Source organism: Stylophora pistillata, chromosome 8 (genome assembly GCF_964205215.1).
Source record: "Stylophora pistillata chromosome 8, jaStyPist1.2, whole genome shotgun sequence".
Taxonomy (NCBI): domain Eukaryota; kingdom Metazoa; phylum Cnidaria; class Anthozoa; order Scleractinia; family Pocilloporidae; genus Stylophora; species Stylophora pistillata.
The window spans coordinates 2,566,805-2,586,316 of NC_142526.1; the positions used below are offsets into that span (position 1 = coordinate 2,566,805).

General features: G+C 37.3%; 2 protein-coding genes across 12 annotated transcripts; one reads left to right on the forward strand and one right to left on the reverse strand.

Annotated features, from left to right (window-relative positions):
- Positions 1-604: 604 nt before the first annotated feature.
- Positions 605-6,196, reverse strand: LOC111325808 (uncharacterized). 11 transcript variants are annotated; one of them, XM_022929711.2, is made up of 5 exons: positions 5,800-6,196; positions 3,360-3,540; positions 2,695-2,814; positions 2,182-2,340; positions 605-1,471 (listed from the first exon to the last, which is right to left on the reverse strand). In XM_022929711.2, the coding sequence occupies exons 2-5, from the start codon at positions 3,534-3,536 to the stop codon at positions 1,415-1,417; spliced, it is 513 nt and encodes a 170-aa protein (XP_022785446.1). In that variant the 5' UTR covers positions 3,537-3,540; positions 5,800-6,196; the 3' UTR covers positions 605-1,414. The 11 variants fall into 11 exon arrangements, with proteins under 11 accessions (XP_022785446.1, XP_022785442.1, XP_022785444.1 ...); XM_022929707.2 differs by having other exon boundaries at positions 3,360-3,543; XM_022929709.2 differs by lacking the exon at positions 5,800-6,196 and adding an exon at positions 4,919-5,038 and having other exon boundaries at positions 3,360-3,543.
- A 575-nt stretch (positions 6,197-6,771) lies between these two features.
- LOC111325804 (netrin receptor UNC5C) lies at positions 6,772-10,352 on the forward strand. Its single transcript, XM_022929696.2, has 7 exons — positions 6,772-6,929; positions 7,558-7,988; positions 8,309-8,452; positions 8,737-8,910; positions 9,375-9,453; positions 9,834-9,899; positions 10,165-10,352. Exons 1-7 carry the CDS (start codon positions 6,920-6,922, stop codon positions 10,224-10,226), a joined length of 966 nt encoding a protein of 321 aa, XP_022785431.1. The 5' UTR covers positions 6,772-6,919; the 3' UTR covers positions 10,227-10,352.
- Positions 10,353-19,512: the final 9,160 nt, after the last annotated feature.

The window sequence follows — 19,512 nt, forward strand, 5'->3', positions numbered from 1 at the left end:
GATAGGCATGCTTAATCAAGCAGCGTCATTAAGTAAGAAATATAAACCTTATGGTGGTTAATCTTTAGTTCATCGAGTGAATAATCCATGCATTTATTCATTCATTTATTTGACCAACGAGTTATTCATTTCATCAGAATCCAGTGCTACAGGATGACTTCTCTGAGAAAGATAGTCGGTGTGAAGCTTCTGTACAAGCCTACCTTGTAGCTTTATGTATCAATGTTATGATTCCACAGTTCACTTTAGAGACGCGAAGAAACTCTAGAAACGATGTGAAATCCCCTAATCCAAGAGCAAATAAGGGTATCTAAACAGTTTTGACTTTGTTTTTACAACGCTAGCTAAAGTGCATGAATTGTAGAACACAAATTCATCAAATAAAAGTGTCAAAGGCGCGTTCCTTGGTCATGTTTTCTTTTCATCACTGAAAAATTCGCTTGTATTTGAGTGCACGTTGCCATTTGCCAAATTTGAGAAGAGCTGATTCAAGTGTATGGAGCAATATGAAACGTTTTGGAACTTTTCAACTTGAGAAATTTTAACCCACCCCACCTCCAAACAAAAATAAATAAGCTAAAAGAATACATAATTGAAGCTTGAGTTCAGCATAATTTTGTTTTATTTACCATGACATAGACAGCGCATATGATTTCCTTGTATCTACGTGTAGACTACAATCGAGGGCATACTACTTAAAGATGGTCAAAGCTCTTTACAAACCAATCCGCTAAGGAGACATCTCGAAAAACGATGTTTGTTTGCTTTATTTACATTCAGTTCTGACTAATCTAGGGAGCGTACTTTATGCAATGTTTAATCATTCATGCAACATGAATCCACGGACATTGATAACGATCTTTACATATAATCCTAGGCACTAAGAAAACGACAATGATACGTAGTAGATTAAAATCATTATCATTGTTTGCCAGAACAAGCAAAGCTACATTAAGGGGGGAGGTAAAACCGATTCCGTTTTCGCCCTGGTTTATCCCACCCAAACCTCCAGACAACAAAGATGAGAGAAAAGAAAGGGAGTAAAAACAAAAATAAAAAGGTAAATGGTGAGGGGAGAAGTTATAGAGACAGCGAGAGCGGATCGGCGTAGTTCGGTCGATGTACAGTGAACGTCTTCTGCTATCTGTCACGGCTCACGGCTCACGGCTCACGGCTCACGGCTCACGGCTCACGGCTCACGGCTCACGGCTCACGGCTCACGGCTCACGGCTCACGGCTCGCGCCTCTCGGCTCGCGGCTCGCGGCACCCCGAAACATTGCTGGCTTAGGACACGAAATGTCTCAGTCCTGCTCGCCATCGAGCGACTAATTTCGCGTGTTCAATCGCAGGAACGTCGCTCAGGTTTCGACCTCAGCTTTCCACGCCTCTCCGCCACTCCAAAGAACAGAGGTTCTACTCAGGGGTGTGGCCATGCTCCACTGGTTGTCTCGTCTCGTTCAGATGAGTCTGCTGAAGAAAAGTTAGGAAATTTATCATTATTCATCGATCGATAAGACACGTAATCTTGTTGCGATGTCAAGATAGATACCAGAGTTCAAATACAGTTTCTTGTTGGCATTGCTTTGTTTAGCTTATTTATTAGCTCCTTTCCCAGCAAAATATGTTTCAAATTTATGTTGTTGTTTGAGCATATTCAGAGCGCCTTTCATTTAATTCCAGTGATCAGTTTGTCGCGGGAAGCCGCTTTTCTCGTCGAATTACCTCTTGTCATTCTTACAACACCCCAGGTCATTTGTGTTATACGTAGTAGGTAACACTATGCCACAAAAAGATTGAAGTCTGTACTTGATTACTGATTAATTACTTATATATAGATTTAGTATAATTTCAGAGCTGAGCAAAGAGTTTCCAGCAGTCTGATTGGTCGAGCGGTTCCTTATATGACGCTATATAAACCGCTCCACGCGGTTGATATAAAATGTTAAAATAAAATGTTAATAAATGTTACTAAAATGTTGTGATTTTAGAAATTTCTCTGTTGTTCAGCTCTGAAATTATACTAAAACAATTATTCGCCTCAGGTTCGGTGAATATCGTCGAATAATCCCCGAGACGAGGTCGAGGGGATAATTCGACAATATTCACCGAAGCTGAGGCGAATAACTGTTAAATATATATATTATCATTTTATTCTTGTTTTTGAAAGCCACATTACTCACCGAAGGTATTTTCACCTCCAACAGCTCTGTTTCGAGGAGAAGGTCGTTCCTCTCATTTGTCAGTTTTACACCGACCTTCAGAGAGGTTACGTTACCAAACGGAAGGGTGAAAGTTAACTTCTCTGGCAGTGTAAACTGGTCTATCTTTGTTCTTTCAATCTGAGTGAACATATGAAAAAACAAGTGAAAGTCAGATAAAGCACTATTCTCTAACTACAGCCAAGCTCTTTCAATGGATCACCCATAAAGTGAACCAGTATTAATCGCAAAAACTGTATGATAGAATACAGTCTCCACTGAAACTCTAATCTTACAAAAGATTATTTTGTACATAGATGCATATAACTTTTAATTTTTTGCGCCTAAATTCAAACCTCGAAATTGATTCTTCTCCATAGTTTTCCGCAGAGTAAGTTCGTGTCTAAGTTGGGAGGCTAACTCCCTTCCATGTTAGTGGTAACTGACCCCCAGTCATATGTGGAATTTAGACTTTTGTGTTTATTTGGTTCTTACCTGTTTAACTGCTCCAAAATCACCCGTTTTCAACTCGGCTATTATCATCTGCGCTTCCTTTTCTTTCAAACAGAATCTGTCGATGTGAACCCTCGTCATACCAAGTTGAGATTGCTCCTCCTGAAAACAAAACCACGACATCACTAACTTGTTATTTCTTCCTCGAGCTCAGATGTGACTTCAATTTAGAGCAAGTGACGAGAATTAATAATTGTCTCAGGAGAAGAACGGTTATTTTTATGTAACGCTAAATTTTCCAAACTCATTCACAAATAATATTGAAATAGCCAGATGGGAGAATAATTTTTCTGGTCTGAGAACATTATTGGGCTGTTCATTCATTTTCTCTCTTCAAAAAAAAAAAACAAAACAAAACAGAAGCAAAGACAAAAAAAACAAAACAAAACTGCCAAACACACGAAAACTCGCAACTGCTCCTTCACTTGTGGTGATAAAGTTGGATTTGAAATCAGTTTAAAGATGGAAGGATATCAAGTGTTCTAAGATTTCTCAAAGAGGATGTCTTCTCACATCAAAGTTATGTCTGGCTAAAGTATTTGGTTTAAAACGGTCGAAAAGTTATTTAAAGTTAGAGAGAAGTGACTTGTAGCCACCATTTCTTCTGGAACTACAATAACAGCACAGAACATACTTTTAACAAATACCTGTAAGTAAGCTTTTCTACTAAAGCCTCCATCTTTGGTTAGGTAGAGCCAAAGCTGCTTGCGTAGCTCACTTTGGCTTTGTTGCCCTGGTTGTACGAGGCTGTATGCATCCACGATGTAGTCATACCCACAACCCAAGCATACTTGTTTTGTTGCGACCCCAACGTCGTCAGGCATTTTTCTGCTAGAGGAGGGACGGATACACATTAATTCACAAAAACCGTAGACGCTTTTTTTAATAGGGCAGAGTTAAGAGTGTGTACCGCTAATTTTGTGCCGATTAAATGAAACAATTGTTAAGTATTTGTTCTAATAATGTGCACCCCTCAGTAAGCCACGTTGGATCACTTGACCGAGGAAGCCTGGACTGAATGCAAGTAAGGAAACTTGGATGTGATGTATCCCGAGGGGGGAAGGGGAAGATGAAAATTGTTATGTTACGCTTCAACTCGCAGTGTTTTTTAGATTAACTTGATAAAGGCTCACCATTAGCGTGATATCAACTATCTTCGAATGTTATCCAAAGCAAATTTAGATAGAGTGGATCGACTGATCAACAGATCCACTGAACTTACGCGTCCTCGCGATGCGTTGGTTTCGTCTCGATCTTTTCTGATTTCGCTGGCTCACAGTTTTGGTATCTCGGTAGTTTACACGCTCACTTTAGTGTCGAGATAAGCTAGCAATACCTTAGTCTTTTCTCAGATAAATGACGCGAATGGATGAGCAAGGAGAGCTTCTCCATAAACTTCAAGGCTTCGCCACAATTACAGTGGTTTCATTTCAGTTTCTGTCATGTTGCTTGGGGATTCCCCTAAAACTGCCCTTTGCTCTCACAAAGATGCCTTATATTATTTTCCATCTATTTCTATGGCATTCCTGTCCTTTTCGTTGCGTTTCTGTTTATTGTTTATGTGATCTTTGAAGTGTTTTTAGTCGAATGGATCACGAAAGGGGTTTGCCCTTTATATTTTGATAACACTGCACTTTCGATTTATTTTCTGGTAAAGTGAAACCAGAAGAAATACGTTTAGACGAGTACAAAGCAAAAACTTGATGAATTTTTTCGTCTCTTGTTGAAATGAATCGTGAAAGTCGCGTCCTGAACTTTCGTGAACAACATTTTCAAATGGCAATATTTTGTCAAAACAGCGTGAAGGTTAAATACGCATTATCGATTTCATTAAAACCCTTTCAAATGACAAACCGAATCTTCTGCTCACGCGATATTTTAGTTTGTTTATGACGATAGTACAACCGGCCTTTTTCATTTCTGCATTTTCACTCCATTTGACGATTTCTAGACGGCAAATGCACCAAACGAAATCAGAGGTAGTGCGCTACGGTAGAACTGTAATACTCGCAGGCGGAAGAACAAGGGAAATAATAATCAGTGGGTTACGTATGATAGATTAAGTACGTTAGAGTGTAAATAATCACCTGTCACTACAGAGGGTCATTCTCTAATCACTGAAAGTGATGATCCCTAGAGTAAGAAACCCTAATAAAAATATTGCGACAAAGGATGTTGAATGATCGATTGACCGTATTAGCCTTACACTTTCTTTTGCTGAGATAGTTCTTTGCTATTCTGATGAGCTGACAGATATTATATAAGACTCCTCCTCTCTCAGCCGAGGCACAAATGATCGGAATACGATTGAAGTCGCATGATTTTATGCTAAGGCTTAGTCTCCACATGCCTTTTGTGTTTTAGGGGAATCCCCTTGAGTTCCACCTAGTTGATTTTCACAGAAGTCACGCATAAAAACATCATATTTTACTCAGAAATTCATGAACTGGCAGAAAATAGCTAAATTTTCTTGATAAAAATCCCCCGACTAAGAAACACTTCTATTCCATCGTTTACAACCGTATTCTTTTAATGTTTCTCGTGCGACACAGAAAGGGGTTTTCCCTTTTATTTTGTTGATTACGCAGCACTTTCGACTTCCGGTTCAATAAGTTGTAATCAAGCGATTGAGTTCGACAATTCAAAACACGAAAACTCGTCATGCCACCACTTCGTCCCTTGCCCTGAAATATCATGCAGAGAATTAAACTCTCCAATTGTGCTCTTAAAAGAAATAAAAAGGGCAAAACACTAGAAAAAAGTCTTCTTTGGTTTACGACCGAGCTTTCAGAGCTATTTAAATTGCGTGATTGAATGAAATACTCTTTGTGTGTTTGAAATAAAATCCCTTTGTGATGCGAAGCAACACATCGGCTCAGTTCTGACATTAGAAGAAAGAGACTATTTGATGGACAATATGGCGGCCGGCATCGACATAAATCAGTTAAAACGAATACAAACTAACTTGATCAATATTTAACCGGGTTGTTAACTAAGGCTGGGCTTTTAAACAACGTCAGAGGGAACCAAAGAACAAGAATACTCCTAAATAAATTCGCCTATTTCCATAAAGAAACTACCACTTACCCAAAGGAGTTGTCCTTCAAAACTTTTAAAATAAGCCTAGATCTCTGTCGATCAACTTCAACTGAGTGTTGCAATTCTCTTCGTATCTCTTCGATTCTCTTCCTTATCTTCACAACTTTCAGAGTGGACGAATCGTTTTGAAAAGATAGACAGCCTATGAGAAATTTTAACAGAGCAAGTTTTTCTTTATTGCCTTACCGCCTTACCAAACATGTGTTTGATGTTTTTCTTTTTTAAAAATCACGTGACAGCTTATTCTCTCGTACGATGCTTTTCTAATCAAGGTCATTCAAGGACAGCTTTTGTTCAAAGTAAGGGAAATGAAGTTTCGTTTTCTAAAATTGACTACCATTCTCAATTATTTCCTTTTTTCTTTTACCAGATCTCGTGAGCGGGTAACAACATAAATGAGGAAATCGAAAGTTTATCCACTTTGCAGCTCAGGGAATTTCCCAATAGATTTGCATAACAGACAGAGATCAAAATTAATATCCGCCGAAAGTGCTTGATAAGCACATCAATGTTCGGAAGGGAAATCCCTTTAAAAACAGCAGATGAAACAATTCTAGGTCTTTTTTAAAATTTTGTTGAAATACAAATTTATTCCAGGTTTAAACTTTAAATATAATATTTCCTTATAGCGTCAGTGATCCAGTACCTATGTTGGGCTGTCATTTGTTTCAATCTTGAACGCAGCAAAATAGAAATGTCTGTTGATTCAACAGAATTTCAATTGAAACCGAAAACCAAGAAGTGTCTAAACAAGCAACTGTTGTATTGTTTGGTATCTTTGGTGGCAACCAAAGGACAGCTGCGTACAATGTGTGGAATGCCACCTGAAACCAAGGGAAAAACCCCTTTTCATTTTCGGTTATTTGAAAATGCTAATATCAAGTGTTCCGTCCAAGCGCCTTTGCTATATTAGATTCTGATCTAACAATAGGTACCTGTTCAAGCGAAACTGAATTACACCGTCCTGTTGTTAACCAATGCTTACATCATCATCCGTTGGTAAATATTTAAGAGGGAGCGCGGTGTCAAATCGTTGCAGTGCCTAAAGAGGGCAGACGAATCTAGCAACTCACTGCCACTCTGCGGAGTTAAAACAAAGTCGTTCTCTATGGAAAATGGTGAGATTAAACTTCTTTTTATTGTTTATTTTATGGGATCACAACTTATATGAGGAAAAATTGGATATAAAGCAACTTTGTTCGTGGAAAAAAAAAATCTAAAATTATGTTTTCTGAGTGCATTTATAATTTTCCAACGGCATTTGATCATAAGTCTTGATGAAAACTGAAAGTAAAAAACCGAGAATATGACAGCGTGTCAGGTATGCAAAAACTCTCTCAGAATACTAGGAGAGACCGGATGTACAACTCAGAGGTAAACAAACTTGAAGGCACGTAGTCCGCCAAAAAATTACCTCATGCCACAGCTTTACTTTACTCAATATTTCAACTAGCTGAAAGGATGAAATATTTTAAGCGCTCTAATTGTCGGAGATGTTGGAAGAAAGAATTAGATTTAAAAGAAAATAGTTGATAAGCTAATTTCTACCTAAACTGTCGTGTTGGCGGATTAGAAATATCGAACGGAAGTGACCTCGTCCAAGGTTCAATTAAGCAAGCCTCAAGAGTTTTTACGGCCTCAAAGTAAGTGCGTGAGTTCAGGAACGAAGATAAGATAAAATAAAAATAATGGAATAGAGTCCCACATTGAATATATATAATTCTTATAACATTTTGGTTTTACTAGAATCAGCAAAATATGAGGTTCAGAAACCGTTCATGTGCCAAGTCAGTGACAAATACAAAGCCGTCAAAAGCAACACTGCTCCTCCTGCCGTTGTAATCGAGCACAGCTGTTTGGTAGCGCGTGGACACGACTGGAAATTTGTTGTCAAATGTCGAACACTATCAAGTCACCAAGAGAGAAATACTACAAACTCGTGCGGTTGGAGAGAAGTCACCGATGTTTTTCCAGATGCCAGGGTAGAACAGAAACATAACGACATTGTTGTGACCTTTCCTCAACTGAAGGAGGACATTGAAATTGCAGCTTTTGGAATTCCAGGAACAGAAGACCAGAAACGAATGAAAATGGCAATCTTTGGAGAGAAGCCGACTCAAGGAAGGGACTGGAAATTAAAGGTTTATCTCATAGATGACTCGACTATAGCTTTTAAGGTAATACACATGGTACTTACACTTAAAACATCCCTAGACTTCAGCTTGAGGCCGAAATCTGAGTCCAATTTTCTTTATTACAACAAACTCAACCTCCACGGTGCCCCCTTCGCTCTTGAAATATAGAGAAGTTGTGGTTTGCGATCGCCAGGGAAACCGTGCCGGATTAAACACGTTTTTTTGAAGGCTGAGGAATTAGTTTCAGTAACAATTCCTGGTTGCAATGGCTGATGCCACGAGACTACTAAAGGGCTATTGTCTTCATTTTCGAAACAAAATATTGCAAGTTATCTAATGAGTTCTTTCTTTCCATCAAACAGAACGTCTGCGACAAAGAGGAGAGTTTTGGAAACAACTTGTTAACAACCCTTGCTGGTTTATTTGTGTCAAACAGTAACGAAGATATCAGAATTGAAATCAACCCCATTGAAACTGGATGGAAAGTCAAAGGAAACAAAGTCCAGGTATACACTTAGTTCGTTTTATAAGGCTAATCTGCACATTGAGGACCTAAGGGGGAGCTCTACTCTTGTGGAGAAAGAATCATCTGGTTTTGGTCTCAGAATGAGGCTCAGTTCCTCTCCCTGGTCATCAATTACCTTGATCAGATGTGGAGGTGCAAACCCTCTTTTTCCTTGGCCTCAGTTGAGATTGAACCTCGTAGAACTCATAAGGCGAGTAATCTCTGTATCGTTCCCCTACAGCTAGGACCCTCCAGTTAACTTTTTTTATATCGTTCGATTTACAGGGGATTAAAGCAAAAGATGCCTGGCACTCACTTGAACATGATTCTACAGGCTTTCCTCACTGCCAATTTAACATCGAGCACGTCGGCAAATCGAAGCAAGCATTCTTTTGTGGAATAACAGCATCGCACGGAAGAGATCAGGCTAACACAGAACTAGTGGCATATTTTGAACAGGTAGGTTTACGATATGGAACTTTGTATGTATTTGTGACGCTGGAGACGAAGGTTTTAAAAGAGAGAGGGTCAGGCAATAGGAGCGATGAGTGTTGGGAGCTTGAACCCTCCGATATACTGTCTAATTCATTATTACTGAATAAAGGTTTCCTTTCGGTCATACCCTTGTCATCTAATACGGTTACAAATTATAAAAACAGATACCAGTCCATGAAATATTTAGCTGAATAGGATGTGAAAAAATACACGTTTAGATAACCGTTTAAAAGGAACCTTTATCAACTACGTCACTAAAACAACACAGATTGGGTAGAGCTCGAAACTATTTTGCAATGACCGAGTAAAGATTATGTCAAAGCTTTGGATGGGAAAAGGAAAAATTGTTTTGTGAAATGGAGATTTCCAAGAAACTGGAAAGTATGTATTAAGGCATGCATACTTATTCATTATTTTGTATCGTACAGGAGAGAAGCAGAGGAGAACTCAACCAACCATCTGAAACGCTTCAGACACTGAACACCACCACCCCCTATGTGAAAAATGGTAACACACTTTGTTCCTGTTCTTTTCAATATAAAAACAGCAACATCGCCAACAGCATTGGGTACAAGGACATAAAGAGAACCTCCACTAGCAATCGAGTTCTGTCTGATTAACAAGGTCTTTGGAAAGGTTATATACAGAAATTGGGTCACATGCGTAAATATTTTACCACTTCTCTTCTCTTGAAAGATGGATCCATACTCTTAACTGAATAATTTATGGCTCGGTGGCTAGGTTGAATTAAATGTTTACAAGCCTTCAATTTATACTAATGTTTAAAGACAATTTAGTGATCGATTGAACAAAAAAAAAAGTTGATACAAATCTACAAATTGCAAACAAGTTGATAAATTGCTAATTATTTATCAAATACATTGCAGAGATGAGCCCCTTAATCTTCCTAACTGTTCATGTGGCCCTAGGATGCAAAAGCACTCGTTTAAAAGGTATGACATTGGCTTTCTTATTCTATTTTATTCCGTTTTGTTCCCCGAGCAATAATGGAATTGCATCTGATGACAGAAAAAAACATAAGAAAAAAATATGTATGTTAACGTATTTTGTGGAAAAAGTCAATTTTAAGAAATCTAAAACGATAAGCCTATGGCTAATGACAAAACGACTGTTTCCAACCGATGTTTATTTAAGGTCCGTAAGATTATTTCCTCACTGTGTCACTTAAATTTCCCACCAATTTATTTTTGTCAACAGGATCAGCCCAGCACGTCAACGTTTGTGGCGAAGAAAGACGGTCTTTAGTCTGGTCATGCTGAACACAACTGCCATCCAAACTTAATCAAGACATTCCGAGAAAACAAAGTGTGACAAGAAATTAAGAGATTTTTTTAACGATTTCCATAACAGTTGAAAAATAAAAACAAAATCAGTCCCTTTCTCAACTTGTAGTGATAAATGAGTTGTATTCTGGTCGTTTTATATGTTGTAGTTGCCTGTTGAATATCAGTTATTCCTGATATTTTAAATGATAAATATATTTAGTAACTTACTACCGATGATTGGTGTTTGGAATAACTTAAGGAAAAAATGTTAGAATTATATAATGTTCACGTACTTTCTGCTACTCTCTCTCGAGCTTTACGGATAGAAAGAAACACTATAAATATTAAGACTCGCTAAGTAAGAATTAAATATTAAATGTAAAACGCACAGTTTATAATGTGAAAAACCATTGCGTTCCAGTTAAGATTTTGACTTAAAAGCGTGCACATTGTCATTTCATTTAATTTTCATATTTGAAAAGTGAAAGCAATGTTAGGGTTGCTTTCCATTTGTCCAAAATAAATACCAAGTCATCGACAGCTTCAGTTGTAGCTATACCTAAAATATCCTTAGCTTGCTCGTGAGACCTGAGTTGTTTTTTGTGGATTCATTGCCAAAGAAGAATGAGAATATGTCTTGCATTATTAAATTTCCAACACACATTTCATGTAAAAGCTAGAGTGACATATATAAAGTGAAGTACAATTCGCTCACAAAATTCATTAAGCTATCAAAGGTAAAGAATGTAGGAGTTGGTCACTTACAACTTCTATGATTTTGGCTAATGAAAGGCGTCCGCAAAAAAAAAAATGCAAATTACCCTCTTGGCTTTTAAAGGTAGGAGAAGAGAGTAACAATAAAAAAAATTAAAAATCTGATATTTATAACAATCTCAGGAGACTTTTCATAACCTATCGGGGAATTCTAAAAAAACCCAAAAGTAGAGTTGCTTCTTTGTCATAGTACGTTTTTTTCAACAAGAACACAATTGTTTTTAAAAAGAGACAGGCTTTTAGTTGTCTCAATTGAATAGAAGCTATACTTGACCCAAAGCAAACAGCCTCAATTTACTCCTTATCTGAATCCTAAATTGCCATTCAGAGAGAGGAAATTGATCAAAAAATTGTTTTGGTCTACACATTAAAGACCAAATAATATCTAATGGAAACGGTGTACAAAGCCAGACCGAAACTTAAGTTAACATAATATCAACGCTCTTACAAGTATTTGGATCATGCAAACATAATTGAAAATAAATATTGTGGTCGTCAGGCATAAAAGAAGGGAATCAAATTATGTGAATTAAGATATTAAAGAGTAATATACGGGGTATCAGATAAATTTCAAAGGCCAGTTAAGAAATGTATTTATATTTGAAGATGTAATAATGACTGGGAAAGAGTAGCAATAGCAATATTAATAATAGCAATAGTAGGTTGTAAACATTAAGGGATCGAGATAAAAGAAATGTCAAGGCTTACATACATACATACATACATACATACATACATACCTACATACATACTTTATTTGGCCTCGCAGTCTAAAAAACTGGCAGCCGTTGGCTGATATGGACCTGCGTTACTAATTTACAATGTTTACATCTAAAAGAAAACCGAATATACTATGTGCGAAAGAGAAAAAAAATTAAAAAAAATATCAGTAATAATAAAAGTGATCCGATTTGTTTGTGATCAAAGAGCTCTCCTTTTCAAAGGTGAAATAATTAATAAATTTGGAAAATTGTTTTAAGCGATTTATGAACGAAATGACATTATCATAGTCTTTAACGCTACTGGGAATTGAGTTCCAGATCGTAGTTCCTCTGTGTCGAAAAGAAAGTCTGCCTAAATGATTTCTTTTTTGGGTCTGTCCAGTACCAGTTGTTTAGATCGTCGGGAGTTATACATTGTCGCTTTTGCAGAAAACAATTCCGTTATTTGTGCTGGGCCAGCGTGATAAAAAGCTTGGTGGACGTGGTTTAGTAGAGCTTTTTTGTACATGCATGATAATGGAAGCCAGTTAGCTCTTTTGTAAGATGTAGGTGTTGTCTTGGTCGCGTGGTAGGTCGTGAATAAGCCTGGCTGCTTTCATATGGATCTCCTCTAATTTATTAAATAGCGGTGCGGTGCATCCACCCCACACTGGAATGCAATAGGTGACTCCTGGTACGACTGTTTTCAAATAAATTTCTTCGAGTGTTTTAGAGGAGAGGCGTGGCATTCTCCTCAGGGCTCCAAGCTTTTTCGTGTAGCTCTTACATAGTTTATCAATGAGAGATGACCAGGACAATTTGTTATCAATTTCCACGCCTACGCAACGGGTGGAGTTTACGAAATCAGTACTATTTTCTTCATATCGGAGATCTTGATAGGGACCGAGTAAAGGTTTTGTGGACAGGAGCATAGCTTCACTTTTTCCGTTATGGATCGAGAGTCTGTTTTTTTTGTGACCATCTGTAAATTTATTTCAAGATTAAATTCAGACGCAGGGTGAGAGTATCAAAATTGTGGCCGATGGAGTAAGCAGTGCTGTCGTCTGCATACATCTCGACCTCACCTTCGGTAACAGCGTCAGGAAGGTCATTACGTGGATTGAATTCAGTCTTGTTCTCAGTAAGGAACCTTGTGGAACTCCGTAATTTATAGGTTTTGTTGAGGAGGATGAGCCATTTACTGTAGTAAACTAAGATCTGTCTTTTAGATAGTCTAGTATCCAATAGTAAGAGTCGCCCATAATTCCAACTGCTTAGAGTTTAAGGGGAAGTAGCTCGTGCGAGATGGTGTCGAAGGCTTTTCTGAAGTCTTAAATTTCTTGGAATAAAATGTTATTCTCCAGAATGGGCTTTATTGTGTCGTGCACATCCTAAGATTCCTAAGATGTCTTTAAAAAATGTACACAATCCACAGTTCCAGTCAGGGTTCCACTCAGTGCCGATCACTCCAACCCCTTTTAATTTTCTTTGAACGTTCGAGTTATCTATCGAGAGTCTACTGTATATTAAACGGGGTTTAAAAGCGGTGAGAGTTTGTTTGTTTGTTTTAATTTAACCTATTAATCGCTTCTCTGTTTGACCGTAAAACGGAAGTCGAAGGAGGTTTTTTTTTTTAGACAGGAAGGGACTTTTATAATGCAGATTTGTCTACTTCTATTTCTTAGGTTTTTACCATATAATCAAAAAGGTTGAAATGTTCAAATTCGACGGACATCGAAAAGGTGTCAAAACCAATTTTCTACATGCAAAGTAATTTGGAAGAGACTAAGTTGATTAAGTCAAATTACATGTATCTCATCTACTGGGTCCGTCTGTATGATGAAGATCTATGACGACGGACCAGCTTTTGTATCAGCATATGCTTGCAAACTTTATATAAAGGGGAGCATTTAAAATTACTCTCAATCCCCTTTATGATGTCGCAGATGAGGCTAAGTTGACGTATACAACATATTATGATAATCCCTATGGCTCTCTGGTAACCTCATACAGTTGTTTTGTGTCTTTTCTTTTATCTCCTGATTTTGCTTTTGAAGATGTGTTTATACAACCACAACTCAAGGAACTCCCCGTTCTGTTTCCTGATTGATGAATAAAAGAATGGCTCAGCAGAAAGAGGAAAGGGAAAGACTAAACTTGTCGGCAATAAGAGAACAGCATGTAATCAAAATAGAAAGTTCCCGTTAACTACCAGTGAATGATATTTCCACTTTAATAATTTACCACAAAAAATGGTGCAAAAACAAATAAGAAAAAGGGAGAAAGCTTACATTAAACTAGAAGTAATTACAAAGTACGTACTTTCACTTGACTCACCACTTGACACAGGAAACAATCACCTATGCCTTTCTCGCTGTAAACTGGAGCTAGCTCAACATTCATGTCGTCGTCGATGAGAAACTAATTTTTTGGAATAGTTTTAGATGGACTTAACATGAAAGTCGCATGTATCTAATGAAAATCTGATGGAAAGGTTGTTGAATTCAATTTGGCATTAACTTTGGACTTGAGCGTCACAGCCCTACGATTTATAAAACTTGAGAGAGAAAGTAGGTAATGACAATTTCGCAGAACAAATCGTTAAAGCGTGGTACCTTCCACGAAAAAACGCAGCTTGGCGTTTTTGATGGAGTCATCATCGTCCATGCTAAAAATATAGGCGCTGTTTCATAAATTTGATCATTTACAATAGACTGATTTCCCACGAATATCAAAACACAAGGCAAAAAAAAATATCTAACACAAGGCAGCAAAATAAGAATTTCCACTTGTGAAATTTAAAGAGGAAAAATATTGGAAAAAAGAAGAGGTATAAAAGTATATTTTACTGGGAGTAAAAGGGGTGCTTCCTAGAGGCTGATTTGAAATTAGAATTTAGGTTAGCGTTGCAAATTTGTTGGTAGTTGTAGTTGAGGAAGCCACTCTGGCAAGTTTGTGAGAACTTTGAGAGTACGCTCGACATTAACTCTAAGTTACTTGCGGGCACATGCAATTGCAATACCATCTTAAGCCTTCAGAGGACCAAACTAATAATAACCATTTTAACTAATTCAATGTGGCGTAGAAATTTCAAATTTTCCCAAAGAAGAAAATAATTAGATGTAGGAAGATTGAGAGTTAGAAGGCGTTTTGGGGATCAGGATGAGGAAAAAGACAGCTTATTGGACTATAGCTCAATTGAGTATATATAAATTATATATATAAATAATACGTTAAAAGGCGTCGAGCCAACAGTGACGCCGCGCCAGAAGGATCCAAAAGGATTCACAGTCTAAACCTCGATAAATGGTAGGAGAAGTAGTGTGGCACACGAGGACGGACAACTTCGAGCGAAGGAAGACATATACTCAATAAAAAATCTAAAAAGGTTTAATGAAAACCGTTTCGCTCCGAGACCTTCATCACCGTGGAGTGAAATAATGGATCAACTTGAACAGATGATTCACAGGCAGGATAAGAATATCTATATTTATATCTTATTCACCTGCCGGGAGTATTGGGGAAATCTGTGCCCGAAGTCTTGGTACTCAAGACAGAGGGTGCAAATTTTCCCAGTATTGACCTCCCAACGGGTGATTAAAAATTTCTTTTTTTTCCAACACTTGCAAAAGAACCCGAATAATTTAAGGCTACAACGAAAGTGAATAGGGGCCTGATGACAGAAAAACAAAAATGAAGAAAAATATGTTAACGTAATTTGTGGAAAACAAGATTAATTTTTAAGAAATCTGAAACGATAAGCCTATAGCTAATGACAAAATGACCGTTTCCAACCTTCGTTCTGTTAAACTCTGTGAGATTGTCTTTTGTTGTGGTACTCAAATTTTCCACAAATTTATTTTTGTCAACAGGATCAGCCCAGCACGTCAAAGTTTGTTGCTAAGAAAGACGGTCTCTAGTTTATACAGCTGCCGCCTAAACCTACTCAAGACAATCCGAGAAAACAAAGTGGAATTAACGAATATCTGAACGAATTCCGTGTCAGTCAGAAGATTGATGCAAAATCATTTCGTTTTACAACTTGTATTGGTTTAGTTTCCTGTTCAAATTTTTACTATAAATGTTCTTAGCGATAAATATCGGGAATAACTTATTACCAAAGGTTGGTATTTGAAATAACTTCACAACAAAAAAAAAAACAAAAAAAACAAAAAAAATGACAGAACCAAGTAATGTCCATACACTTACTGCTACCCTCTCGCGAGTTTTTTTGGAAATAGAGAAATACTCTAACAGTCAGTTTTAAGAGTCACTGAGTGAGAATGGATTTTATAACATGACCAAAGCAAAGCGCGCGCTCTGATTTTTCAATTCAGCGTCCACCTTTTGTCCTGGGTGTACGCTGCTGCAAAGTCTATTTTTCCGCACGCGCTTGTTTTTTTCTGGTCACCTAAGATTTGTTAAGGAGGCTAGTACCAGTTTCCTCACGCGGGGAACAGGTTACTCTTGCGTGACGCGCGACAGAAACGTGCGAAAGAAGCGCGAGATCAGAAGATGAAAATTCAAAACAAAGATGGCGGCGCGTGGATTTTTTTTCTACTTTTGTGAGAAGTTTACCTAAGAGCGTGCATTTGATGTGTTGAGCGACCACTGTGAATGCAGGAGATAGAAACAAAGATAAAGAAGACGATTTTCGGAGAAGTAAAGGTTGCTTCACTTCACATCTAAAAGAAATATTCAACCGATATGAAATCTTGCGAAGGCGAAAAAAAGAATAACTCAAGTGAAGGATAATCTACCTGAAGTGGAAGAAGACTTTGAAACTTCAAGGAAAATAATATGAAGCCAGAAGTCGTGTGTAGGATTTTAGAGATGAGCCCGGGAGGCTGTCTTCGACAGCTGTTTAATGATTTTCTGAGCAGTAAACGAGAATTTACGTCTGTAAACATCAGATCGTAGACGCTCGCACGAGCACACGCAATTCTCAGCGGTAGCTATAATAGATCATGAGCAAATGTCGATCTTATGGACTCCAGATTTTGAGATGCGCGAGAACGCGCGTGGAAATCGCTAAATTCACGAAAGCTACTGCATGAAAACAAGTCCGGTGACCACTTATTTTAATTGTTCCAATGTGATAATAACGTCGAAAGAAATCATCAGAAAAAAAAATTGAAAATTCTACGGAAGGAAATTTGCGATGTGTGAAAACTGCCTTTTTTCTAGATTTTCTGAAATTCCGCTCCATGGAATTTTTTAAAAATCTTTGTGCCTTTTCCTTTTCAAGTGCCAAAAGCAATCGATGAAAAAAAGTACGGGGTCACCGGGTTAGTTTTCGAATTATTTAAGTCACAAGCTAAAAATAAGAGTCTGAATAAGCCTATGAAAGCCTTGCCATGGAAACTACTAGTGACGAAATGATAACCAATAATTATATAATTCAACCCCGTAAAAGTGTTCAACTGGCCTTGGTCAGTCTTTCTGTTGTATTCTTTCAAAGTTACAAACCATCAAAAAGATGAAAACTGGTACCAGCCACCTTAAATTAAATGGAATTCTTGCTAAAATGTATCAATATTATGTTATAAAACAAATGGTAAGCACCACAGCGTACTCTATTAATAATCTTTATTTAGCAGTAATTTCCATAGAATCCTCTACAACACAAAATATTAACAGCGTAAAAAACCATTCAAAAATAACTCAATTTCGGCTCACATCTACTCCTTTTTTTACGTCAAAGCGTCTGGAAAACTATAAATAACGGAGTAAAATCTGAACAGATTCAAAGTCTAATAATCTGAAAAGTAAAAGCATATCTAAAACTATACAGAAAAGAGAAAGGTGACTGGCAAATCTAGAACCCTATATACAAGGCTGCTAAAAATCATTAAACAATGTCAATGGCTCCCTCGGCAGCTGCGATTTCAACGTCACAATTATTATAGTCATACGCAGCGCGGCGCCTCACCTGCGATCCTCCGTGTACACTATTTAATCATGGAAGAAGCTAGAGTACCTCTCGGCTATCGCCTCGTGCGACTCCTGCGCTTCTTTCGTGCTTAACAACCTCCCGCGTGCATCCATAACTCAGTAGTGTGCGCTGTGGTGTTTACCATTTGTTAAATTAAACGTAAAACACGCAGTGGATTATGTGATAAACCAATGCATTCCAATTAAGATTTCTGACTTACAAGCTTGCACATTTCTCACATAATTTAATTCGCACTCATGAAAAGTGAAATCGGTATTAGGGAATATTTAAATTTGTCTAAAGCAAATAACAGGTCATCGACAGTGTCAGTGAGAAAAGCCATTGTCAAATTATGATTATTGAAAACTGGATAATTGGATAATGCAACTCAAAACTTTTTATTGGCTTAGCCATTATGGTATATGAGGCAAAACACCATAATCTACAATCAAACAATCAATCAATCAATCAATCAATCAATAAACTTTATTGAAGGAGGGAAGCTCCTTAACCCAAGGAGTTATCTAACATGAGGCCCTCACACTACTGAAACATTGACATAAAATATGAACAAAATACATAATGACAAAGTATAGATAATAAATGAACATATATATATATATATATATATATATATATATATATATGTCATATATATATAGTCATATATATATATATAGTCATATATATATATATATATATATATATATATATATATACATATATATATATATAGTCATATATATAGTCATATATATATATATATATATATGAGTGATAATTGAAAAAAACTCACAGAGTATCATGGAGCATTGTTGATTAAGATTAACGATTGGAAAAACTAAAAACAAAAGACTATGATGTACAACTGCAACGAAGTTTGTAGCGTCAATTGGGACAAAGCAACGTTTCTAGGTGAGAAGCACGAGAGGTAAAGGTTTGAAAAAGAGAGAGAACTTTACCTTTGAAGGCAGGCAGATTAGTCGAAAAAGAGGTACAGGGGTTTGGGAAGCGTAGAAGTTCTTTAAGGTCGAAGTCAAGACAATTGAAAAGCGAGGCTACACTGAAAGCGAAAGTGCGTTAACCGCAGTTTGAGCGGGGATAAGGAAGTTGAAGGTCAAGGTTACAAACTCTAATAATAGCACCAGTTATTCGTCTAGAAGACAAGAAATGGAAAGATTGTTTGAGACAGCTTGGTGCTTCGGGATTATTAAGAATATTAAAGAGGAGGAAAAACTTTCTAAGGTTAACTAAGAGTAATTGGGGAGCCATTTGAGTTTGGCAAAGAGACTGACTGAGGACTAATGCCAGTCGGCGTCAAGAATAAGGCGAGTAAATATGGTAAGCGTACGTGTCAGCTTGAAATTAAAAGGGAGCTAAAATATTTACTAAAATTTAATTATTTAATTTGACGTTTTTAATAAAACAATTATTCCACCCGCGCTTGTTGGCGATGTGAGATGATTATAGCCAACTCGGCGCTACGCGCCTCGTTGGCTATCGATCATCTCATAGCCAACGCGCGCTCGTTGAATTATTGTTAAATAGCTTGTATGTTAGAGTTGATCAGTCTTTAGTAGATTCCTTGCCAAAGAAGAATTCTAAGATGTCTTACATTAGAGTCTGCATTGTTTCGTGCTTAATACTCTCGCGCACATTTCACCTAAAAGCTGACTGACATACAAAGCAGGGACCAGTTCACCTGCCTTGAGGTTAAAAGTTAAATCTCTTAATTACGAATGTAAATGTAGTGTGGATAAGACTTTTCTGACGCTGTCCTGTTTATGGCTAATTAATGAAAAGCAACTCAGCAATGCAATTTAATTTTAAAAAAAAATTTCGAGTTAGTTACAAAAATTTAAAGAGAGTA